The sequence below is a fragment of the Triturus cristatus genome, chromosome 9, assembly GCF_964204655.1.
Source record: "Triturus cristatus chromosome 9, aTriCri1.1, whole genome shotgun sequence".
In the NCBI taxonomy this organism is placed as follows: Eukaryota; Metazoa; Chordata; class Amphibia; order Caudata; family Salamandridae; genus Triturus; species Triturus cristatus.
Window position 1 is genome coordinate 455,357,355 of NC_140592.1, and position 26,964 is coordinate 455,384,318.

Here is a 26,964-nt window from a genome sequence, read left to right on the forward strand (position 1 = left end):
AAAAGACAGAAGCATTTTCAAGATGGTGGGTTTAGAAAATCCCACAGTCGAGTTTTATGACAGAAGTATTAATAATGTAATATGTTAAGAATTTCACTGATATCTTGTTGTGCCTTAAGTATAAATAAAGAGACTTGTGTACAATAAAAATGATAGTAAAAACCATGTTTTTGTTCTTTATTTCTAGAAAAAATCTAAATGCTACCTTGAGGAATGCCATGGCATGACATGGCTTCTACACTGTCCATGTCGTTAACTTTGCCGCTTTTACTAAGCAACATGCCCCGTGCCAGCAACCCATTGTTTGCTATTGTTTTGAGAACTTTGATGGAAGTGGAGACTTATGCGAATATTATCAAATTACTGTGAAAAGACTCCAATAAATATTCCATCAAACTTTCATGAGTACTGAGCTTCTTTAGTAATCGTGTTGTAACTGTATTGAGCATGTGCAGAAAACCTCATTTAAGTCACCAGCAAAGAAGATTTCTTTTAGTACCTGGCCTTATTTAAAGAAAGGCGCTAAGGTAGAATTCGTCAAAAAGCAGTGATGAAGTATTTTCTTCTAAAGTGTGCTTTTCAAGAGAGAATTTCCCATGCCCATTCTATAGTATGCCAGTAGGAATCTTTATAGATGGTAATCCTCCTATGGAAATCACTGCTATGTATGAAATTGGGTAAATTAAGTAGGTTGGTAAAAACATATTGATGATTAATTAACATCTTTCAATATAGATTTTTTTTAAATGTTTACATTTCATGGTAGATACTGACCCTATGTACAGAAGCTAACATAAACGTTAGTTACCCCACCTTCCAAACATCTATAATTAAAATCACCTTTTAAAAGAGTTTATTAAAGTTATTTAACATTTCTTAACCTTAAAACATCTTTTCATTCCATCCAAAACTTTAACAAATTATGCTACCGCGCTTTTTTGGAGCATTATACGTTTTCAGCAGGACTGGTGCTATATCAAGGCCACTGTGAGCAGTTGACTAGTGACGCCACTACAAACGGCTACAATAGGGGGCCAGACGGCAACTAATGACCTAAGAAATGGCAATATAACTATGGGGGATGGGGCCCCAAAACAGCAAAAAATAATTTGCTTGAGCTCTGAAAATCCTTATAGCGGAGCTGGTAACCATACGTCTCTTAATAATGCTCTGGTGGTTCTCGGCCCTCATTTTGGATTTAGTGGTAGTTCTGAATTCCAGTACAATTACCACCGAACAAACTGCATCCGCAAATGTAAAGTGCAGCAGTATTACCCGTATGTGGTAGTAGCCCATGCTGTAGATCAAACAAATGTAAGTAGTCTAACAATGCCTAAAACTAGCAAAAATAGCCAAATAAAATACCACTCAGAAGAAGGCACTATTCAATTTCCACACTCAATGAAACCAACAAGAATGGGCCTAACTATATTCATGAATATGCTATGGGATACTTGTATCACTAAAGCTGCAACAGTACAATTTAACTGGTCGGCTGGTGACATTTTCTTTGTTTGGGAGTCACGGTGCACAAAATTGTTTTTAGTTCACGGTGTAGGCAAGCATGCCCATAAGAACCACTACCATTGCATCACACAGCGCTGAAACTACTAAGGCACTCACACCATTGGCATGTTTGTCATTGTTATTTTCAGGATTCATCACAAATTATCACCAGGGCTGTGGTATAATGTGTGCTAACACACATTTTTTTAAACAGAATTTTATATAAGTTTTGCACACATTCTTTCACATATACAATCAAGCAGAGTACATTATTTAGCAAGAGGCGGGGGCATATGCCACCCCACATAACAGTATCAAATACACAGAATGCAATTCACAGTCCCGACAATAATGCACCGCATGCGGCGTCTCGCGCGGTCTGCAGCAACACACATGGTCATAACCTTTTTTTTTTGTTAAACAATATTACAAAAAAATGTGATTCTTGGTGATGTAAAGAAAAGGTATTATTGGCTTTGTATGATAATGCAATTGAGTACAACTTTTTTTTAAAAAGGATAACGAATAGAAAGAAAAAAAGCATGATTGGAGCAAAGTATTAACCCACCAGCTCTGCCACTGCAGTGCACTTCTTTCTGGCAGATTTACATGTGATCAGATGAAATGCTGCCAGTCAAGGTGCAATAGAACCAGTGGCTGAAGTGGGCAAACCCGTCCCCGGCCCCCTTCCATTGCATGCAGCGGAAGGAAAATGTGACTGACACTTGAACAGAACAATGGATAAGGAGTGCTAACCCAGGCCTAAAAAAATCTACTCGCCCACTCACAATGACGAGTCAGATTTTATCATGTCGAGCTATTTTTGAGACCTACTGTTTCCTTCTGGCGAGTGAGCTTGAGCTGGAAAGAAAAAGGTGTTCTGTTCATTCAGAAAATGAATGAGCAATTAAGATGCCTTTAAATCTTATTTTCATCTTGGTACATTTTCTGTCTGTTCAAGGACAGAGGTCAAATGTCAGTATGGCTGCTTATCTTATCCTGGAAAATATTGTTTACTTTTCTTTCTCTTACTACAGTTAAAGGATTTTGTAAAGTGAGCTCTCTGACAATCACTGTGAAACAAACGGCTGTAGGATGTCAATTTGTTTTCAAACACACAGCATTTAAACAGCTTCTAAATAAATAGTATAAATATTTCAAAATATATCAGGAATTACAAAAGCACTTTTTTGTAATTCAGAAGTGTGATGGAAAGATTTAAATAAGGGCAAAACAAATCAGAACACTTTACTTGGTGATGTGCATGTGACAAATATTTGCTGAAACTCGATTTCCAAACATTATTGATGGTATACTATATAGTTTTATCAGTAAAACCACTTGCAAATATTGTGGCTATTTCAATGTAAAATGTGCTGGTTACAAAAGACAGTATGCTACCACTTCATGCTTTAGTTACACATTTATTAAAAGAGATAGGTTTTAAACATGATTTGAGAAACATTCTTGCCCCCGCCCTGACGATAGTGCTGTTAACAAACTAAGAAACAAGTCAGGGGCCATGTGTTTTCTATAGGTGGCTAGATTTGTATAACATTTGGAGCAAACGTCTAGTCATTCATTCATTCATTTCAAGCTTTATTCGATTTTAAGATAAAATCATAAAAGCACATAATACAAACATTTTTTTGATTAAAACCGGGTCAACAACATAAGCTTATTCAATCATAAAATCAAGATAAAATATCATTAAAAAGATTCGGAACATAATAATTCGGAACAAATTAGGAATATGAGGATTACATAGATTTTCTAAATTTAATTACTAATTTTAAGAAACTTGAAACTGCGTGAATAAGGGAATCATCTTCTAATAGCAATAATTTCATGTATGCTAATTTGCAGGTACGAATCCCCCAGGCCCTAAGAACAGGTAACAGAAGAGCTCTACGCGGGACTTTGTAAAATACACAAAAAAAGACACAATGTATGTCCGATTGTCTGGAAATATCATCACATGGGCACAAAGGGATTTCAGTGGACCAGTCATTACAAAGGGGGAAAGTGACTAAGTGAAAAAACATGCCTAATCTGAGGCGGGTCAGCAGTGTGCGTGCATATGGGCTTAATTCTGAGCTACGATAATATTGGAGACCCTCGCACTGAGTGATTTCCTGAAACCGAAGTACAGTAGGTTTCATTTTCTCCTTGTCCCATCTTTCCATTACCAGGTAATCAAGAGCCAACTTTTTCAAGGCGGCTCTCGATAGCCCATCCAAACTGAGCGGGTTATCAAAGAATTCTGGATGTCCTATCCTTACACAAAGATTTTTCACGTAGGAGAGCCACCTAATATTGGCCATTCCATTCATTGTGAGACAGTCGGTGATTACTTCCCTATTTAAGGTTGTCTCTTCTGTCACCCAGACCTTGTGCCACAATAAAAGAGGGGAGATGTTAACAATGTCACTAATGTAGGGAAGGCCTACTTCTATATGGGTCATATAAGTAGATGAGAATTTAGAGACTCCTAGCAAATGGCAGATAAACTGATTCTCACAGCTTTGTAACGTCTGCACATTTTCTATCCCCCAGAGCCCTGCCCCATAGGTGGCTGAGGAAACCACTTTGGCCTTATAGATTTGTATTAGTTCCCTAGCAGGCTTCCCCCCAATTTTTGCAGAAAAATTGTTCAGGGCTCCCGCGGAACGTAAAAAGGCTAATTTCCTTGTTGCTATTGCCGGCTTCCAGCTCCCCCTCCTATCAAAAGTCACACCTAAATAACAGAATTTCTCAGTGGTTTCAATTTTTTGGGCGTCCAAGTAAATAGGACAAGGTGCACTTCTAAGGCCCCTGCCGCAGACCATGTTATAAGTTTTAGAAGTATTCACCTTTAATTCCCTATCTCTCATAAAGGAGGAAAATTGGACCACCGCCCGCTGTAGACCTATCCTAGTACGCGACATTATTGCCGCGTCGTCAGCATAGAGTAATAGGGGCGCTGAGGTACCCTTTATAGCGGGGTAGTCATATTGAAATTTACTTAGGTGTTCTCCAATAGAGTTAATATAGATGGTGAACAACAGGGGAGCCAATATGCACCCCTGTCTGACCCCCGCGAGATAGAGAATTTGTCTGAGCATTCCCCCAGACGTCCGAATCTGACCCTTGCCCCTGCGTCCCTGTAAAGTTCGCGAATAAACGTGATGATTTGGGCGTCAAGGCCCAAGAAAGAAAGTGTGTTCCAGAGGAGTTCATGATTCACACAATCGAACGCTGAGCTTAGGTCAATGAAGGAAATATATAACTTTTCGCACTGCGCTTGAGTGTACTTTGCAATAATTAAGGCCAGGTTCAAGCACTGCTCGACCGTTCCCTTGCCCGTCCTAAAGCCATATTGTAAGTTAGACATGGCCTGGTTTTCGGCCTCCCAGCTCTGGATCCGATTTAGGATGATCCTACCGGCCACCTTCATCAGTGCATCCAGAAGAGAGATTGGCCTATAACAATTTGGGTCGTTTCTGTCACCCTTCTTGAATATTGGCACGACAGTAGCGTCAGGCCAAGATGCCACAAATCCCTGTTGATTAGACTTGTTTAAAACATTGGTAAGTAAGGGTGCCCATAGATCCAACTCTGCCTTATAGACGTCGATTGGGACACCGTCGGGACCCGGAGCCTTACCGGATGGGCTGTCCTTAATAGCTTTAATGACCTCTTGGAGACTGAAAGTAATATTCAGCGGAAAAGCATTTCGCTCGCCTGATCCGCCGAGGTCCGTCAAACTGACAGTTAGCGAAGGAGGACAGTGCCCTACAGTCGGATTATTATATAATTGCTTAAAATGGTTCACCCAGGTATCCCCTGGGATAGCCACGTCTAAGATGTCTTCCGCTCTGCTTTGCAGGTATGGGGCATTCACCACTTTCCAAAATAGTGCACTATCGCGTTGTTGCGAGGCCTCACGTAGGGTCGCCCACGCCTCCCGCTTAAGGGTGGCTTTTCTCGTTTTAATGGTCAGTTTGTAAGCTCCTCTGGCTTGACGGATCAGGTCTTGGTTTTTTGGTTTGGTATGTAGGGCCTTTTTGAGAGAAGTCAAAGCTTTGGTGCATTTATTATCAAACCAACCCTGTGGGCGCTTAGCTGTTTGCCTATGTTCTCTAAATAAAAGATCTTTTACTGACCGTTGGATATTAGAAAAGGCAGCCACGACTTTATCAGGCTCCATGGCAGCTGTTAGACATACGTGAATATCCTCGAGAGACATCGAAACCAAGCTCTTTAAGAAGCCAGCTGGCTCAACTTTATCCCATTTGATAACATACCCATTTATAGCACCCAGATTAACCTTGGGAGCATAATTAGGGTTCTTCTTGAGTTGACTACATTCTTTCTTCTTGAGTTGACTACATTTGTCTACAAACGTCTAGTCTATTAAATAAAACAAAAGGGTTTTTTGTACAGCAGACATGCTGAACTAACATATTTGAAGGTGCTATCATATGTAATAATGAAGAAAATGGCATCTCTGGGAATTGAAATATTTGCCTGGGATCACAACATTTGAAACCAGTTTATGGGTCAAGAGCATTACAGTTCGACTGAGTAGATTATTTAATTCACTAGACCTGCAGGTCTGGTAAAATTTGTATGATTTTTCGAGGCCTGTAACCCAAAGTCCCTGTATGTGTGCATATATGTATGTCCTTTGCGTTTATGAATGTTTTTGATTACTTGAGGCTTGAAATACGGCTGAGGCTGGCTCCAACTAAGATCTAACAAGTATTTGCAATGCAATAGGTCTCGCATTTGCGAGAGTTTGATCTATTGGCATTGCAAATGCCAATGCCATTTAGTTATGTGTTGTTTTAAACAGATAAATAAAATCCATTGTCATTTACAATGCCAACAGCTAAAACTCTGCAAATGCGAGACCTATTGCATTGCAAATACTTGTTACAGTAAGAGACCACTCTCCTGGCATCTCCGTTACATACTTTCTCCATATTAAATTTTCCAGAAGTGGGTCTTGTGACGTTTGGGTAAACATAGTTTATATAGTCATATACAATGGTGCTTTAACGTCCTCGTTTACGAGTAGAGATATATTCTGACTGGGAGCTGATCATATATATTTTTTAAGTCACTCAAGTGTGCTCTTTTAAGGCAAGAAAATGCGTGTTGCCCACAGAGAGGTCGCCGATACAGGCAGTGTAATTATAAAACATGTTAACCCAAAACGTGAATTAAAAGCTCTCTTGGTTTGAATGTTGTTTTCGCCTCAGCGATCCTTCGGTAAACATTCTCAAGCCGAACACTGAATCAGTCTCTGCGATCATAGTTCTTAAATTTATTTTCTTCCTGGGGATCAATAAAAGTGCTTGATCTTCTAATTACTCTGGCAGAAGGCTTTCCTTCTGAGAGAAAGCAAATATAGCACCTGCGGGGGATGTCATGGTGGTGCTGAGGGGGTCACGCGCTGGATATTGCACACACCCCTGGAAGTTATTTGGTTGGAGCTCCCCGTTTAGCATGCCCCAGGCGGAGAGTCCCTTCCGGCAGCCCTTCTAAATATAAGTTAACAGCGCTCATGGAAACTCTCAGAAGTGTATTACATAAGCACCAGAGGCTTGCTGCTAGGCTGTGGGAGCCGTTGCACGCCATGGCTTGCGTAATGGCTTCAGATTGCTGGGCCTGCCTGGCTGACGTCAGTTGGAGAGGAAACTCTCGGGCTGGGATGCCCCTCCTTACCATCAGTTTTCAGTTCCAACGTATGTGGCTGTGATTTCATTTCAATGAAATAAGCCATGAACACAAATCTGCTTGCTATATGAGCTTGGCGAAACCCTCTGAAACCAACACTCCTATGTAGCAGAGAACAGCGCCTTCACACTAAATTGGCACTGTGCCCATTCAGAGATGGCTGCCGACGTTCGTGGGCGGGAGGGGTGCAGGGTCAGAGCGGTTTGTCATTGTTGTCCTTCCTCTGTTTCCACTGCGCAGCTGCGCTGTGTGACCATGGGTTATTTGTAGTCCTCGCCGACGTCACGGAGTCTTGAATGCGCTGACTCCGACGTGCTCGGCTAGTGCAGAGTAAGCGCTCGGCTGTGAGCCCAGCACGCGCTGGGCACAATGGAGCTCTGTCTGCAGCCGCTGAGCGGAGGAAGGCAAGCGCCATGGAAAAAAAAAACTCTCTCGAACGGGTCAGGCGGGGAGCAAAGGTGAAATCTAACGCTGTGGTACACGTTCACAGGCGCGTTCACAACCTCCAGTCGCCCCTGCACATGCACATGTCCCGTCTCCCTTCCGAAGCAAGTCAGTAACAATAGATCTCACTGGCGACAGCGCTTTCGCCATGCGTTGCCAGGCGAGACCTAAAAATGGGTCCTCAGTTTGCTTTTTTAAACAATAGATAAAATTATATGAGATTGTGCTGCAGTATTATCAGCTCTTTTAACACTTTTCTTGTGGTGCTCTTTAAATGGGGGCTTATTCCTGTACCCCTTCATCTAAAAGCAGCAACGGTATTAGTATAATTCATTCTTCATTCGAGCATGCCCACAGGGAGACCCAAGAAACACACAAATTGGCATTTCAAATATTTATTGAAGCAATTGGATTCTTGCGTAAAATACATGCGCTACAATAATTAATGGAAAGGAACCAAGCATTGTAACCAACATTACAAAAATGGTGAAGACTCATTCAACTATTATATATTTGCATTGATTATATGAATACATATAATTAGATTCCTACCTAGCGCTACCTATCCTAGAAAGCACAGGATGTGCGTTTCTGCCAGAATACCTTAGAGTGGCCAACTCCCCATTTACCTTCGTGTGTGTGTCATCTGGTAGCCAGTCTAGTGTAGAACAGGCTGCCATCCCTCTCAGGGGAGTGACGGGATTCAGCGGGCTAGAATTCAGGCACGGATGACCGCGACAATCCATCTAAATGCTCCTCTGGCGAACAAAGGCTTGGTGCAGTTTATATGATAAAACTGGACTTATTAGTACTGTACCTGAGCTCTGGTCCGGCCATCAGTGTTGATTCTACCCACCCAGCGCTGTCACCAAACAGACAACAACCAACAAGGACAGTTTGCATAGTGTACCCGATCCTTGCACAGAATGTTCTAAGGTATGATAATGTGCCTATGAAGAAACGTATTTGTAAGCAACCCTTTTCTGAGTACAATATCTCATACTGGCGCGCAAGCAAATATGTGCCAACGGTCATCGTCTAAAAATATATATTTAAACATGTAAAAAATTGAAGCGTCTGTGCACAGGGCCTATTAACCTCACAGGGGAACTTTATGTAATATGGCCCTAGGTGTTTAAGCTCAGTCTATGTTCAAAGGGAATAGCTACTTTGTCACTTTTATTTTAATGACTGGCTGATTCCTTTCAATAAAGTTAAATGGGGAAATCTTGGAAAAGTTAAGACATATGTATAGAGAAACAGAGGCATAAACCATATATGCAGCTATGCAGATAATATGCTATTTGACAGTATAGTTCTAAGTGTGGAGAGGAGTTAAGCATATTTGTAGAACTTGAACAAATGACAACTGCAGATAGAGCCCCCCCCCTTCTTGGCATTATTAGGGTATGTCCCCATTATACCTACAGCGTCGCGCAGGTTTGTGGCGATAGCAATAGTCCTTTCAAAGAGGGAAATCGCCATACACTGGGGACACAAGCACACTCCAACAGTGGGACGATGGATTAAAAGCCTTATGTACTGCGATACTAATAGTGAACTTTTTGCTACGCTGCTGCCCCGCATCTAGGCCGAGACATCTGCCAACCCCTTAAGAGATTACCTATGAGCGGCGATCCCTGAAGTGGGCTCCCAGTGAAAATATATGGCATCGGACCTCCACTGACCTAGCAGAAGTCTCGCTATCACTGGCTTATGGTACCATGGGCTAATTAAGCTCAACAATATGATTTGCTGTCATTACACTGCTTCAATTAAACCCCAGTTGAAATCTGATTTGATTGTCAGGACTCCAGGCAAAATGTTGGGCATGACGTCTGTGATGATTCCACAATACATCTGTAAATGTACTCAAGTAATATGCTATTATATGATTTATGGCACCAAGACCAATAAAATAATTAAAAATAAAGTTTTAAAAAAAACCTGGAGGGGTTCATGCATCAAAAGAGGAAAAACACATTAACCACTTACCCATCTCCAGGAGTGGAAATAAATTAGGCCTGGGCAGAGTTATACTCTGCGGAACTTCGCGAAGTGACAGAAAAACTTTGATGCGTTCAGCGGAGTTCTGACAGAGTGTGTTAAGTCGTGCTGCCAGCTCTGATTTTAAGCGGCGAGAGATTTTCCTGCGCTGAAAAATCTAATTGAATGGCATTCCACGTCACACCGGATGGTGCTGCTGTTTTCTTCCGCTCAAGTAGACATTCTACTTGAGCGGCTGCTTCCTTAACATTAGCAGCAGATTTCTTAACACGAGCGGTCGCAACATGCTGCGACCGCCCGCACTGAGAAATCTTGGAGGGTGGAGGTCCAGCTCGATTTTTGTCTCGTGAGCACTCACAGAGTTTTGCAGAACTCCGCACTCCACACGGAGCGCGAAATGGGCAAAACTATGCGCACTCCACCGGCTGAGCAGAATTGTTCGCCCACCCCTAAAATACATTTTCTACTACACTCAGTGGATCTGCACGTGTGACTTTGTTCCTTTATATTATTGTGTAGCAGTTATAAAAATTAAACACATAAGGTAGCCAACAATCGAACAAAGGGTCAACTGTGCAGTGCTGTAAAAGCCTTTGGTTTATTGCCCCAATTGTTTTCTCCTACAACGTGATCCTAGACTGGAGCTTGAGGCAATAAACATTGTTTTCTCAAGTCGGCAACGCTCTACTGTGCTAATATCAAGGAAAATCTGGGAAGCTGTTCTTAGCAGTACACGCATCCCAAATAACCCGTTATCGTGACACATCTATCTTCACTGGCACAGTCACAAATATATTTCTCATTTTCACGTTTAAGAATACACCAGACCTTGGTTGCCCGAATGTATCACATGTATTACTTTTCTCTTTCTTTCGCCCTGTTTATTGGTTGTGAAAATGCTCAATAAAGTTTCTGAACTAAAAAAAAAAAATACACGAGCGACCACACATTTAACACACACAGTTTTAAAACATGAAGACCTCTAGTCCCAACATCTCCAGCGTCTGCAGGTTTTAGACAAGGCGCAGCTCTGCGCCTTGACCGAGATAAAAATATGGAAAGATTGTTTCGGTGAAAGCAGCACCTGTAAACGTGTAAATGTGCTCCTTTGTGTCGGCTTTGTACAGGGACACCCGCCCGTCTTCGTAATCCAGATAGACCCCAAGCAGCCTGGGGCTCTCCCGCAGGGGCAGGGGGGTGGCAGGAGAGGTGAGAGCCGTGTAGTGACCATGATACCCCTCCACAGCCCAGACCCCCTGCTCGGGTGACTTTGAGCCTGCGTCACCCATGTTCACGGACTCTAGAGCAACGCCCACACACCACCCATCGCCCTCCATCAGCAGCTGCAGCTCCCAGTAGTGCCTCCCTGAGTGGACACCCTCCTTCCCCAGCACACAGGGATATTGAAAGCGTTCGTTATACCCGTACATGAAGCCAGACGACGAAGGAGCCTGGGAGAGCCCTCTCACACGTCTCCCATTCTCAGACAGCTTCAGCAGCTCTTCATGAGCGGTGTATTCTTCCAGAGTCACGGGCACTTTATACTGCCTCATCTCCATTTCCGGTTCGAAAACTTTTACATGGTTTAAAATACTTTCTTTTCTCTTGTACTCATTGGTCGTTTTTTCTTGTTCTTGAAATTTTTCATTTTCACACCTTCTCAGGGTGCTCCTGACGTCCTTCAGCAGCTCCTCTGGCAGATGCGCACATTTCGAATTTACCTCTCTGATCAGGGCATCGAGGGAGGAAATTTGCTGGAGTCGTTTAATTGTGTTCGCTTTTTCCGTCCTGGTGATTTTGTTGTTCATCTCCTCCAGTCTCGCGAGAGTGGCGTCTTCCTGTTCTAGCAGAAGCTGGCGCAGTTGTTGAAATTGCACCAGAGTTTTCGCCTTCCCAGCTTCCAACTTAACCTTCATGGCTTTAATTTCCTCTTCTTCCTGCGCCTTAGACGCCACAACCAGATCCTTTTTGGCCCTCAGAGGAGGCAGCCAGCCCACCAGTATATCCTTGTACTCCAGGGCAGCCTCTCGGATAGGCACGGCTGCGTGCTCCCGGTGCTCAGCGGACAGGCTGCACACCACACAGATGGCCGCTTCATCCACCTTGCAGAACAGTTTGAGCTTCTCCTCGTGTTGTTGGCATATGCCCTGTGCCCCCTCTGTTCGTTGGCACATCTGCTTGGCGATCTCCACAATGTTTAGCAGCTGTCTGTTAGCCTTGAGGGCTTTGGGGTCGCACTGCACTCTGCACTGAGGGCAGGGAAAGACTGAGCCCTCAGGTGTGCACAGGCGGCAGAAGCTGTGCCCGCACTCGGTGCTCACCGGGTTTTGGTAGTACCCCAAGCAGACACAGCACATGGCCTCCTCCTGCAGGCTCCGGATAGGGTTAGCAGCCGCCATGGCACCGATTGAGGGCGGACAGTGAGCTTGCGGGAACACTTGAGGGGAGGGACAGTTCTGTGACCAGGAAGTAAGAGTCTGATTCGGGTCAGCCTCTGCTGGTCGTGTGAACGGAGGTACCCAGTGAGAGGAGGGGAGGAGGTTTCATGAATGTCCGGTCTGCCGGTGAGACGCTGTGTGATTGTAGGCATCTAGAGAGAGCAGTGGTGCGTAGCAGTTTTTAGAGTGGGGGTGCTGCCGTCAGTGTTACATCACTAAAGTTCTATGGATTGTGAAAAATGCAAGCACCACACAAAGAACAAGAGTAGCAACTGAACTACCATCGTTCGGAAGAAAAGTGTGTGTGGTATGTAACTGGAGGTGCATTTTGAAGCATACTGTTGCAAATATATTACTAAATCATGGTATGGTAGCGCACCGTCATTTACAGATGGCATGTTTTTATTCAAAGTGGCTATTAATAAAACTATATAGCGCCCCAACGATAATGTTTGTTGTAATTGGGTTTAAGTGATAGTGATCATTTGTGCTTCAGAAAGTGTCGTGATTTTTTTGATCAGTGTTTTCATCACACTTCAGAATTACAAAAAATATGTTTCATTTGTGCTTTCCTTTCTGCTGGTATATTTTGAAATATTTGTACTGTTCATTTTGCAGAATTTTTGTTTTTTCATTTTTCACTTTCACCCGTCAGCAGGACCAAGAGGGACTTGGACCAATTAACTTGAAGACCAGAGGCCCTCCCATAGAGGTACGGCATTTGGAATAGTTTAGGCCGCATCATGGATGATCTAGAAGGGAACAAGAGGACATCATCCACATATAGGGCAGTTCTTTCCTCCATCCCGCCCCTTCTTACCCCTACAGGAGCAGCCTATTTGTCAAGTCTTAACATAAAGTTTGATCTCTGCATTTATGAGAAAGAAAGGCTGAGTGGAGGCACAGTGGTCCAGCTGTCGCCCTGGTTTGTGAATGACCACAATGGTCGCTATTTCCTGGCATGACGGGAAGTGGCACGGCTCCAGATACAACTCTAATAGGGAAGGGGGGAGGAAAGATTGGAACTTTTGATATTATTGAGTGGGATAGCCATTGGGGCCCGGTGTTTTGCCAAGATGCATCTCCTTCAATGTGTTTTCTACCTGCACCTGTGTGAGAGGTTGGTTGAGCTCCAACTGTTCACCCATCTCTAGTCTCCGGGTGATCAGTAATGAACAGGGAAGAACGTTCCTGGTCACGTTCTGCATGGAGCCTGTGATAGTACGCCGAGGAGGCAGACGTAATCTCTGCAGCAGTGGACACACACTTTCTGTCACTATCAGGGATATGGGGGACTAGTCTGGAAGTCATATCTTTAGTGGCCAGCCAATAGAGCAACGTACCTGATTTGTACCCCATTCATAGACTCTTCTCTTGGAAGCAAGGCAACATTGGTGCGCCTCCTAAAGATAGATTTGACAAAAATAGGCCCTGTCAAGCTCCAGTGGATGTCTCACATGTTCACAGTGTTGTCTGCGGTCTTCTCATTCCATTGTCAGAATGTTAGGCTCCAGTGCAAGTATTTTTTGTTGTGCCTCACACTCCCTGCCTCTCAGGTAAGCCTTGGCACCCCCTTCTCAGCCTTCCCAGCCATCCAGAGTATGCCCGTTGAGTCCACAATGTCTTTGTTCAGTTCTAAACAGGTCTTCTGCTCCTGGCCTTGGAAACTTGTACATTGGTTGTCTACCAGGCATTGAGGCACCATAGCAGTCGACAGCCTCCACTAGAGCACTCAAAGCTGAGCTCAATGAGAATGGTCAGAGATACCACTGGCTAGAATATGAGCAGCTATCATTTGAAGGATATCAGCCGCTGAATGCAACAGAAGATCAATGCGAGGAAGTGTTTGGAGACCTCTGACGTGTGTATTTGCATTAACTCGGGGATTCCATATAGGCCAGGCATCCCAGAGATGCAGTCCATTTACCCAGAGCACCAGTCTACTTGTCCCGTCCCTCTAGAGCCAGTTGAGTCCCTATTGGCCACCATTGTGTTATTGATGTTCCCTCCCCCCTATATCTGTGACACCCTGGGGTAGACCCAGGATAATCTTTTTGAGCGCCTCAAGGGTCAGCCTGGCAACCCGTGATGGAATATAGGTGCTTAATAAGTTATAGTGGCAACGCTTTAGTGAACCTTCAATGGCGACATATCTCCCAAGGGGGTCTGATCTGCAGACAATAAGAGGAAAGTTCTTATGGAGACGGATCGCAACCTCTGGTGTTTCTAGTGTGCCCCGCATGATTTACCCTGTCATATCCAAACCTGGTGAGGAAAGAAGACTTGGTGCCCATAGGTGGGGCTTGTAGCATAAGAATGACAGGGGCATGGCGTTTTTCAAATCTAAGGATCGCCCCCTCTTGATAAGGTTGTTTAGGTCATTAATATTCCATGACATTTTAAACTCATACATTGTAGCAGTCAATCTAAATGTGTAGGTGTGCAAGAGGCACCAGGACCCCACACTCATCCAGAGTAGGTGAGACAAGAGATGTGTGGGTATAGTGCGCATAGTTGTATGTCAGCTTTGGAAAACCACTGGAGATAAACATACCAAGTGTAACATAAACAGAAGTTATAATCACACCTGGCAAATAAATAATCCCCTCACTCCACTACCCCCCACCCTAGAAGCATCAGTTGCTCCTTCAGTAACTAATTAACAATAGAACCAGATTTGGAGCTTACAAAACCACCCAATGAGCCCCAGTGAAAGTGTTAAATGAATGATATGCTGTTGCTGGCATGAAAAGAAATTAAGGGCTTAAGAAATCAAAAGTCAGATATTCTCTGGAGTGGGCCCTAGTTCCGCCCAAGGTGGCAGGGGCGATCACCGGGCAGGGCTATAGTTGGGGTGCCGCTCTGCACCCTGTCTGTCTCTGAGGAAGTTGGTGTTCCACAAGCTGTTGTGCGTTGTTTTCACAACCGTTGTCACCATTGTGCTTTGTCGCTGGGTCATTTACAGGTATTTAAATTTTGTTGTGTGTTAGAAAATAATGACATCCACCAGTCTTTCATTTCATACTTTCTGTACCCAGTAATATTGTCACATGGTTCACTTAAAAAAATTCTCACTTTTTTGTCAGAGAAAGAAAAGTATACACCAGTCTACTTGTTAAAAGAATAAATTGCAATTTGTCAGAAGGCATAGCGCGACATTTGATCTCTGTCTTTGAGCACACAGCAAATATGACAATATAAAAACAAAATTTAAAGGCATCTTTATTGCTCATTCACCTTCTTTAATCCAGCTTGGATATTTTTGAGGTACTGCAGCATTCCTGCACCACTGCTTTCAGCGCCTATGAGGCAGGGAAGAGTCCAATATACAAAACAGGTCCGCCTCTGAGGGCACCATGTCATCTGAGGCACCTGGAGTGAGAAGGAGATGTGTTCAAATATGATTGAATAAGATGGAGCTGGATACCTACTGGTGCTGTTGTGAGAGCTCCAGAGGGATGACTTTCTGTATACGAAGTGTCCCAGCAAACATGGGAAAGAAAGCACCTAAAAACACTCATACCCCATAGATCCAGTTGATCGCTTGACACAAGGGGCATTAGTAAGAACGGTTCAGACCATTTTACAGCTGACACTAATGTAAGAAAATGGGCCATTAGTTGTCTTCCCTGCACAAGTAATGGGTCCACATTTGTCCTCCACTGGGAACCAGACACTTAATTGTAGCATTTGACTCCCTCAGGGTAGCGAAGCAGAGCAGCCCAAGACCTTCTCGAAGGGAGGTGGTGTGGGCTCGTAATCACCATCACAGATACACATTAATAACACTCAATAAATGATTAACCAGTCTGTGCTTTTACTTTTGAAAAAGTAAATTTATTACACACAAACTACTCAATACTACTCCGCAATTTACATATATACATAAGCGGATTGAAATACTTCTTGATGCCATTGCGTAATCACTATCACCTCTCCCAAAGGGAGCACTAGAGCAACAAATTACGTGCTAAAGCATTCACTTGTATTAAACAGCAATACTTGAATATAACTTTGAATGCACACATGCAATGAAGCATGTACACCTTTGAACAGGAGTGGTTGTCAGCGTAATTAGTTCATTAACATATTCACAACATGTCTAGGCATGTGTGGGTGATTTGTGTATTGATACAAAACAACTGGTTATAGGGTCTAAGGGAATTTTTAAAGACCTGCGCAGACAAATCCCCAAATCACTTGAACTAACACAACAAGTAGAGTCTGCGGGTCTGAATCGATCTCTCAAAAGAAAAGAAGCGACATGACAGCACGTTCAGACATGTACGAGACATTTGTATTATGTCAAAAAAACGTAGTAGACATGTTCAGCACATTTCATTTATGTATTATTATTCTGTTTTGCCTTCAGATGATTAAGTTACATCACTACGGTGCCACATATCCACAGATAAGTAGGTACTTTGGTAGGTTGTATCGTTCTCTTTCATCTCACTCATCACTTATTCACATTTTTGCAGTAGTGTTACCTTATGGTCCTGACGAAAGCCACTGTCATTGGGTAGACACAGGGTGGCTGAAACATGTTGACCTACGAGGGCGCGGCCCTATAACATTTGTGGATGCGTTTCCCTCATAATCTCTGCTGTTTTTAGCTTGATGCCATTGGATACAGAATAAAATTATTTTTCCAATGACAATCAATTTTAAACCACTTCTTTATTCCACACACTGCATCTAGATTCACCACACTTATGGCAGTCTTTCTCATTCTGAGATAATTCGTCCTCCCAACTACAGTAATCAAAACATCCCTGAGCTCCTCCTTGTTACAGTAATCGAAGGAGTTGTAGCTCTATAACTACACCAGGTGTAGTTATGGGAGGTCCCAGATGATGAAGCATGCCACCTCGGTGGGTGATGGGACTTGGCCCTCTTTATGAGGACTTTTTTCATGTCTGAACGTGCTGTCATGTCGCTTCTTTTCTTTTGAGAGATCGATTCAGACCCGCAGACTCTACTTGTTGTGTTAGTTGATTTGTGTATTGAACATAACATTTGGCAGGAATAACACATTTAAAACATAGCCTCCAAAGGGCATTACATTTATAATCACAACATGTGCAATTACAAACTTTCACCTCTAGTGGGTGTTTACACAGCATTAAAAATCATATTAAGAGCTTCAGGCCACAGAGACTGCAGCCATTCACTTTGCCCCTAGACCAGGTTTCTCCAACCAGTCGATCGCGAGCTACCAGTAGATCCCAGACACCTTCAGAGTAGCTCACAGCCTTGAGTTCATTTTTAATTAAGCACTGGGCTACATTTTACTTTAAAAGTGAAAGGAAGGCTGTGAATATTTTACATCATCATCACCAGGCTGCAGGTAGCAGAGCCTGATACCCAGCAGTGCTCAGTCAGATTTGCGGGCCAGGCAGGGGCACAGAGTTGAAGAACTGAAGTATTTAACTCTTAAAGTCCTTGTCGACTCAATACAATGTATCTGAATGCTTTTAAATGGGTACAAATATAATGAAAAGTTACCTTAATGATTGACTCTTCATTTTAATTTCCTCCCATTTCAAACTGTCTCATTTACAAGCAGCAGGCCTTTTGCTCCAAGTAGACACTGTGCCATATTTATAATTGAAAAATAGTCATTTTTTTTAAATGGGAGAAATTTAACGCGAAGAAAACTTTTTTTATGAACCATTAAGTCTTAATGTCTTTTTCCACTTTAAATGAAGCCGAATACGTCTTAATGTGTTATGGAGCATGTTTCTTCACTTAAAATCTCTCCCACTAAACACATGTATTTTTCTGTTATAAAAATAACACCATGTCTGCAGGCCACAGGGAGCAAGATGCTTGGTGTTTGTAAATGTGACACTTGGAATTGGGAGAAAATTTAAATGATGAGTTTTATAAAATCCATATAAACAAAGTTAACTCTTCAGTATAATTTTCTCGACACAGTGCCATCGAAGAGCCAGGTCTTGTTTCTCTTTCTGAAGTCTGCCAGCGAGGGGGATGTACAGAGCAGGAGGGGAAGGTTGTTACAGGTTTTGACAGTGATGTAGGAGAAGGAGCGGCCATGGCTGCATTGGATGCAAGGGCAAGTGAAGAGGAGCGCAGGTGTCTGAAGGGTTGGTGGAAGTTCAGTCTATGGTTGAGGTAGGCTGAACCTAGGTTGTGGAGTGCTTTGTGGGCGTTTGTGAGGATCTTGAACTGGCATCTCTTCTGGATGGCTCCGTATTTTATTCTAACCATAGTATCTGGCTCTATGGACATTAGGCTTCGAGTTACTTAGCCTCCAGTAGCTCACAATGATCAAAAGTAACTCTTACTTCAGAGAAGGTTGGAGACCCCTGCCCTAGAGGGTGCATCACTCCTAGCTGTAATGTAAAAGGTCCAGACTTGGGAATGCCTGAATTTTAAAAACAATCTGGAAAAAAAGGGGGAGGGGGGTAGAGGTTATGCTTTTGGTGTCCCACCCACCCTAGGGTGGGGACCCCCAGAAATCCTTTTGACGGGAGAGTGTGCTTCTCCTATAGCAACCTCTTGCTGGATCCTTTTGTTGGTGACCCCGTCGTCCTGAGGCCACCACAAAGCTACAAACAAGGCCAAGATAGGCAAGTCCCGCAGGGCAATATGGGGTGCTCCTCGAGAGGGCTGGGTATATTTGATCAGCGGCTCTCCCGCTGTGCCAGGGAGAGCCCTGCTTTTTCTTTGCCCTATTTTCTTCTTTTTTCTTTCATTGGTCCTGCTTGGATATTTTTGGGGTGTTGCAGCATTCCTGTACTACTACTTTCAGCTCTTATGAGGGAAAGGCAGGGAAGGGTCAGGTTAATAATCATATAAAGCAGGTCCGCCGTTTGTCTCCGAGGGCACAATGTCATCTGAGGCACCCATAGCGAGAAGGAGTTATGTTCAAAAGGGTGATGTCATTAGATGGAGGCAGATACCTATTGGTGCTGGGTTGAGATCTCCACAGGAATGACTGTGTATATGAAGTGTCTACTATCCCAGCCAATGCAAAAAAGAAAGCACCCAAAAACACTTATACCCCATTGATATAGTTGATCTTTTGCCACAGCAGGCATTAGTAAGAACAGTGAAGACCATTTTACAGCAGATGCTTTTCAACACCAGAGCATTTGTAGTTCATCTGATACAATAAGAGACGGAAATAAAGGTAGAGACAAAAAAGTTTGATAAAGAGATAGAGAGAAAAAAATACAGGAAAAAATGTGGGAAGGGAGAAAGACAGCGAAAAACCTTGAAAAACATGATGAGAGAATGAAAGACCGAGAAACAGGGAGACACTGGATAAAGAGAGGAAGACAGGAGAAACAGAGATGTCAGAGACAAGGAGTGTCATACAAAGAAAGACACAAATAGATGGGCAGAAAGAAATGGGAGACAGGAGAAAGAAATGCAAGTCAATGATGGAAAGACCTGGAGATAAGAACAAAATTCACGTAAAACAGGCAGGCCAGGGAAAGAGAATGAGAAATACACAGAAAGAAAGGCATGGGGTGGGGAAATAAATATAGGACAAGGCAGAAGGAAAGGAATAAATCAAGACAGCAAGAGATAGAAAGACAGTAAGGTAGATATACAGAAAGGGAGTGAGGAATACAAGGAGGAACAGAAAGCGGTAGGGGGTGATAGGAACAAGCAAAAAAGACAGAGACACAAAAGGGCGAGATTGGGATATTCTGAACTGAATCAATCTACCTTTTCATGGAAAGAGGAAGAAAAACAGGGACAGACCTAGAAAGACAGGGACAGACCGAATGATTGAGAGATAGGGAGAAACCAGAGAGAGAAAGATCAGACCTAGACATCAAATACGGGGTTAGTCATACAAAGAGGGAGAGACAGCAATAGATGAGCAGATGGATAGGGAAAGCTTAGAGACAAAGACGGGATTCATAGACTGTGAAAAACATGCTAAGAGAGAGACAAACAGAAAGGAACACTGACTGCAAGAAAGGCAGGCTGTAGCATCAGGAAATTCACTGGAGCTGCACAGTACCTGCTGTGCCATCGTCATCCCCATGGTAAGGGTATCGATAAAATGTCACTGAATTTATAGTGAGAGCTGACAATCAGTCTCTCTACCCTTATCACGGGGATGAAGAATGAATAGAAATCATCTGAGAAATGATCAATTTATTCCTACAAACAATTTCTATTCTTTTAGACACTTGGGGATGAATACTCTGTAGAATTTTACAACTAGCATTGTGTTGACGACAGTTAACGCCTGGTCGGCTTTTGACAGTGCAAAGCAGGATGAAAAAGAAGAGTGGTATCTATAAGGAGCATGACCAAAGCCGAAGAAGGCTAGCCATTAATCCTTTACAAGAAGCATTGACGTAATTAAAGGCGTATATATATATATGTATCCAAATTGTGCTTTAAGGTGTGGTGAGCCATGTTTTAGTTCCAAAGATTACATCTAGCTGATACATGGGGGGGGGGGGGGGGGAGGGGGCAGAAGGTGTTGGATTCACAATCCAACACCTTCCCTGCTGTTGCACAAACTGGAGTAGGAATAGAAAATTATACTATTCCTAAATCCAGCGCGACCCCACAGCCAGTCGTAACGACTTGCGATGTAATGGTTCGCGAAGTAACAATGCGGTCGTTGTAACAACCGCGTTGTAATGGCATGCAATGTACAGCATGCGTAGTAATAACATATATTCGATGCATGGTGTTGGTGAAAATGACGCTGGGCAATGACCTGCTAAGGCCTGCTTTTAAATGTACACTGCGCATTAAGTGTTCTGTCTTCTGTTGGTGTGAAATGTGAGTGATAAGTGTAATTTTTGGAACTAAAACATGGCTCACTACACCTTAAAGCACATTTTGGATATGTGTGTGTGTGTATGTATATATATATATATATATATATATATATATATATATATTCACTGAAAAAACCATAGGTTTCAGGGGTGTTATAGTTAGCTGGACTTTTCACTTGTACAAAACCATTGAAATTCCCCCGTTATAGTTAGTTCAGCTAACTATAACTCGCGCGCCCGCAATGCACTGCTGATGACGTCACATATTACATCACTCATGACATGGTCAGTGACATCACTCATGACATCACTGATGACATCTCAAATGACATCACTGATGACATCATCCAGTGAATGTGTGTTTTTCTGAAAATTAAATATGTTTTATATATGTATATCTCAAGGTCGATGGAAGAATAAATGGGTATATAAGTGTCTAAATGGATGATTTGTTTTTGAAAAATTGATTGTGTAACTGACTGATTAAGTGTATCATAGTGAATACATGGCTTAGTGAGTAATGTTTAAATATGTAAATATCTGTATCAGTCTCTCATTTTGTGTATAAGTGGCTGCATGGGTTGGTGAGTAGCTACATGGGTGTCTATATAGGTTATTAGTTGGTTTTTTGAGTATCAGTCTGAGTGTCTGCATGGTTCGGTGGGGGGTATTACGTAGTGCATAGGTGCATGAATGAGTGACTCACTGTTTGTATGTGTTGAACACAGCATGTGTGCAGGACTGTATGGGTGGATGAGTGTGTGTATGGGTGTGTTAGTGAGTGAATGACTGTCTCAATAGTGTCTTTATGAGTAACTACATATGTTTTAAACTAGTATATGTGACTATTGGTGTATATATGTGAGTATATGTGAGAGTGAGAGATTGAAAGAGTTCCTGTATGAATAAGTATGTGTTTCTATAAGTGATTGTTTAAAAGACTAAGTATGTGTAAGTTTCCGTAGAAGTAAGTATGGTGGTGTGTGTATAACTGTATATGCAAGTAAATGTATGTTTGATTCTTTATTAGCATGAGTGACTATGTGTGTGAGTAACTCTATGGAGTGGCATTGTGTAACAGGATGTATAGGTGTATGAGTACATATGTATGAGTGACTGTATAGGACTGTTGGTGAATGAGTGGATGTGTATGTGGATCTTAGAATTACTGAAGAGGTTGTTGTAACTGGTATTGGTATGTCCATTGTTTTGAAAATTTTAGTCTCTATTTTTGAATGTGTGTATCAAAGGTTATATTAGGGTGAGAGGAGGTCTGCCACTCTATCACAAGGATGATGTCATCAGTGATGTCATCAGTGATGTCATTTGAGATGTCATCAGTGATGTCATGAGTGATGTCACTGACCATGTCATGAGTGATGTAATATGTGACGTCATCAGCAGTGCATTGCGGGCGCGCGAGTTATAGTTAGCTGAACTAACTATAACGGGGGAATTTCAATGGTTTTGTACAAGTGAAAAGTCCAGCTAACTATAACACCCCTGAAACCTATGGTTTTTTCAGTGAATTTCTAAGGTTTTTTAAATGCTAATTCCTAACTATAACGTGCCTGAAACCTATGGTTTTTTCTGTGAATTTCAAAGGTTTTTTAAATGCTAATTTCTAACTATGCCTACAGAGATAGGACATGTGAAGAAAGAAGAAAAAATGCACAGAAAGAAACAAAAGAAGTGCAGAAAGAAGCAACAGAAGTCCTCAAATACGAAGATAAGTGCAAGAAGAAGGATAACGTGCAGAAAGAACAAAAAGAAGAGCAGAAAGAAGCCTTGTTGCAAAATCATCCTGTACCCTCAACTTTTTCAGACGGATACTGGTGGTAACTGAGTCTGACTAACCAGTCCTAGAGCCAGTGCTATGTTAAAAGACACTTAGAATACAGTGAAAACACCTACATACACTAGGGAACATTATGCGTTGGGGTCCCCCTGTGATTAGCATGACCTCCTCTGTAAGCCCCTAGTGTATAATAGGGCATGGGGATTAAAACTACCTCTTAAAACAGGCCACAGGGCGTTTTTGCACACGTTAACTCAGGCCCCGTCCCCTCCCTTCACCACTGTGTAAACACGCCCTGTGTCCATTTTTAGTTGGGAGATTAAGTTCATTTGAATCCTGAGGGTCCCTAGGGTCCAACTAGCCCACTAGGTACCTCCAGTAAGTGCCACAGAGCTGCGTTGCAGAGAGGTGTAAAAAGTGGCACGGCCTGGACCACCTCTCTGCAATGCAGCTCAGTGGCGCTTACTGGAAGCACTTGGTGGGCTAGTTAGCCCCCAGGGGCCCTCAGTATTGAAGGGAAATTATATCCCCAATTTAAAACATGCCATAGTGCGTGTTTGCACACGTCACCTCAGGCCCCGTCCCCTCCCTTCACCACTGTGTAAACGCGCCCTGTGGCTGTTCTAAGTTGAGAGATTAAGTCCCCCTGAATCCTAAGGGTCCCTAGGGTCAAACTAGACCACTAGGTACCTCCAGTAAGCGCCACAGAGCTGCGTTGCAGAGAGGTGTAAAAAGGGACTTGGCCTCAGAACACCTGGCTGCAGCGCAGCTCCCTGGCGCATACTGGAGATGCCTGTTGGGGGCGCGTTTGCAGAGTGCTGCACGGAGGGGGCATGGCCTCCGGCACGATGCCAGTCTTTTATTTATTTTAGTTTTTTAAGAAGGGGGGCTGTTTGGTTCCCCTTCTTATTCTAATTTATTGGCCCTGATGACCCCATCCCCCAGGGCCAGTCTCCTAATTATATTTTTTTGACCCCAATCCCCAGGGCCGGCCACTGTTTTTTATTATTTTTAAAAAATATATATTTATAGACACACCTAGGACATGCTGGACAAACCGTACGTACCTATCACCATGACGATTTGCGTGATATTCATTAAAAGGCGACTATGCATGCAATGAATCCACGTGGAATGTATTTACACCACTAGTGAAGCTCTGACATGTCTGATGCCCTACCGTGCCTAATCCTGGTAGACACCCTTGTCGGTTATTTATACAAACATGGGTAGCTATTGACGGGCACATTTAATACACATGCACACCAAGCCATTCAAAGGGGATTCGACAAAAATTCGACCAAAACTATGCAAGAAACCCCCCTCACGGTTAATAAAACACACATCCACTGCTGGATGTGTAATACTTTTTATTTTACTCTCTGGAAAGGGGACGAACATCACTTGAGAGTCACAGCGTGCTCCTGACAGAGCCCAATGCTGTGTTACACCCACCATTGCCTGCCGAGTGCCACACACCTCTGTGTTGTATTCCACTAGCTAGTGCATATGCTATGACACTCTCTAGCCCATGTGCACTGTAACACCACCCCGTGAATATGTCATGCCACACTTGTCTTCGCACGGGTTATATTGCCCCATCTAACGTGCCTTTCTCGATGCCTATGTTATAACGCACAGTGCTATGCCATACATATTACAATCTGGGATCCATATATTTGTCACAGTGCATATGCAACGTTACACTCCCCAGCACATATTTTATATTACAACTTTAGAGACTAGTTAGGTTACACAACACTGCCCTGTGCATATTACACTCCAAGGCGCATATCGCATAGCACGCGCTAGTGCCTGTGCTATCTCGCGCTCTCCAATGAATCTGTCATTGCGCACAATGTATTGCATATTATATTTCACGCCTGGTTCATCTTATATCACACTTTTTGGTGCATAGTTTATACCATACACTATATCTAGTTTTCATTTTCAATCGTGCTCTCAGGACTATGTTCTATATAACACTGTGTTCACCTACCCTTTTCACGGGCATTACATTTTGCGATAGGGGGTGGAGGGTCAGGGGGTGTTTCTGCCAAGTGAGCCCGGAGTCACAGTCACAAACGTCCTCTTCTTCCTGAATAAAAGTGAGATTATGCTGCATACTTGTTCATATTTTAAGTAGTTCGCACAGACACAATGTTTTAAAAACAATAAAGTTCCTAATACCCGCCTTCTCTGAACAGTTAGCTTGCTGCCCCATCCCCTTCCTCCCTATCCTCTGTTGTGTGAATCCATGGACTAGCCTCCTCCCTCCTGCCATGCATGGTCTGATGTGCTGCCACTGCCCTCAATTTAGTATGATGTACCAGTCCACTCCTCCTGCCCTCCATTGCCCAATTCTATGCCCCATCATTGACCTCCTGCTTAAACTCTGTGCTTAGCTTGCTGCCCCTATTCTCCTTCCCCCTGCCCTCCGATGTCTTTGTGCATGCCCCTGCTCCATCCTTTTTGCCCACCATGTCCCATGGACCTGCCACTCCTATCTACTCTGAGTGTTCTGTTGTGCTGCAACTGCTCCTCCTGCCTGCCCCGTGTGGTCTGTTGTGAGGTCCCTTCCCCTGAACTTTCTTGTCTGTGCACAGGTCCTGACCCTCCCTTCTATCCTCCATTGTCCTTTGTGCATGCCCCTCCACCCTCCTTCTTGCCCATCACAGCCATTGTGCTGCCACTAACCCTCCCACTTGCCATGCATGGTCTTCTGTGCTGCCATGGCCCCTCCCACCTTCCCTGTGTGGTCAGTTAGCTGCCCCTGACCCCCTCCCACCTTCCCTCCATGGTCTGTGTGTATGCCATCACAGTCTCACTGTTGCTCTTCATGGTGTGTCTTGCTTCTAGTGCCCATCCTGCCTGACCTCCATGGCTATCTTGCTGCTCCTGCCCTGCCCCCTTGCCCCCAGCCCTACTCCCTCCCTCCTGGCTTGTCTGTTCCATTGTAATGCCCCTGATCCGTCCCTCCTGCCCTTTATGGTCTGTTATGCTGCAGCTTTCTCTCCTGTCTGTCCATTATGGTCAGCTAGCTACCATTGCCTCTTGCCCCTCTGTTCTCTGTTGTCCATGTGCATGGTCCTGTCCCCTCCCTCTTGCTTTCTATGGATTGTTGTGCTGCACTCCCGTCCTGCATGCCCTGTGTGGTGTATTGTGCTGATGCCTGCCCTGCAGGGTCAGTTTCGTGCACCTCTCCATGTCCCTCCTGTCCTCTGTTATCCAAGTCCATGTCCCTATCCCATTTCCTTCCATGATCCAATGTACCATACTTGCGAACATTTTGAACTTGGTAAGAGGGAGATTTTGAAAAAAAACTGGGGTATTGATTTTCCCCTTTGAGTTACATTGAAAAAGAGGATATTGTAGACAGGAGACAGATCAAATAAAGCCCATTTGAGCTTAAAAACATTGGACGTTTCCTGGCTGAATCGGGTCTGTTGGCATGTATGGTTGTACTACCATTGCCTCTTCCTTCTGCCCACAATGGTCTATTACATTGCCACAGCCTTGAAGGAGGGTAGATTTTGTATCACAGGGGGCCCCTGGCCCGTTCTGTCCACACCTGAAGTATGAGACCCTTGTCCTTGCCCTGCCAGCTGCATTTGTAGGCCGTATTAAATTGACCAGCGGGTCCTGTGTTGCTATATAATTATCCTGAGACATCCTTACCACTCAGCCAGCATAAAACCCCTGTGTAGGCCCTTCTGTTCAATATGTAGGCCTCTTTGTTAAATTGACCATAGCTCTGCAATTTTAGTGTATAGCAGTCTGAAGGCAGGTCTGCGAGGCCTTCTGATCCAAACTAGTAGCCCCCACCCTACCCGAGTGCTCCGTGCTCGGTATCAAAGTTCAACATCCCCCTGAAGCTGTCGACATACAGTAGGCTGCATCCTGGACTGGTACTTGATTCCTGGGCAGGTTTCCCGCTTTTAAGGAAGTGGCAACCGCAGAGCGTCAAGTTAGGAGAACTGAGGAGATTTTATACATAAATATATTGAATTCCCGTACAATACCCATTATTTTCTGCTTGCTCTATGGAACTTACGATAAGCGATTGGCCTGAGAGACTAACCTTTTCACCCAGTCCATTGTCAGCATTAAGTGGGTAAATGACGAAATGTCTGGTAAAATCTGCAGACGAAGCTTTTGGGTAGCATACGTAGGTAGATGTAGCGTGCAAAGGAGCCCACAAAATGATATAAAAAGGGAGCACCCACAGATATCGACGGACTACCTCGCCGTCTGTATGTAGGTT

General features: G+C 43.6%; 2 protein-coding genes across 6 annotated transcripts in view; one reads left to right on the forward strand and one right to left on the reverse strand.

Moving 5' to 3' along the window:
- The window catches only part of HIPK4 (homeodomain interacting protein kinase 4), a 108,645-nt gene that overhangs the window by 54,474 nt on the left and 27,207 nt on the right, over positions 1 to 26,964 (forward strand). The window contains exons 1-2 of one of the 5 annotated variants that reach the window (XR_014968614.1): positions 12,203 to 12,245; positions 12,738 to 12,831. The exons of 1 other annotated variant lie outside the window; for it this stretch is intronic. The gene's annotated coding sequence lies outside the window, so the exon portion shown is untranslated. Of the gene's footprint in view, positions 1 to 12,106; positions 12,427 to 12,737; positions 12,832 to 26,964 lie in introns of those variants that run through there. 3 more of the 5 variants (XR_014968617.1, XR_014968615.1, XR_014968616.1) reach the window with 3 other exon arrangements.
- Positions 8,054 to 12,151, reverse strand: LOC146798128 (E3 ubiquitin-protein ligase TRIM39-like). Its single transcript, XM_085625363.1, has one exon. The coding sequence runs from the start codon at positions 12,078 to 12,080 to the stop codon at positions 10,695 to 10,697; it is 1,386 nt and encodes a 461-aa protein (XP_085481489.1). The 5' UTR covers positions 12,081 to 12,151; the 3' UTR covers positions 8,054 to 10,694.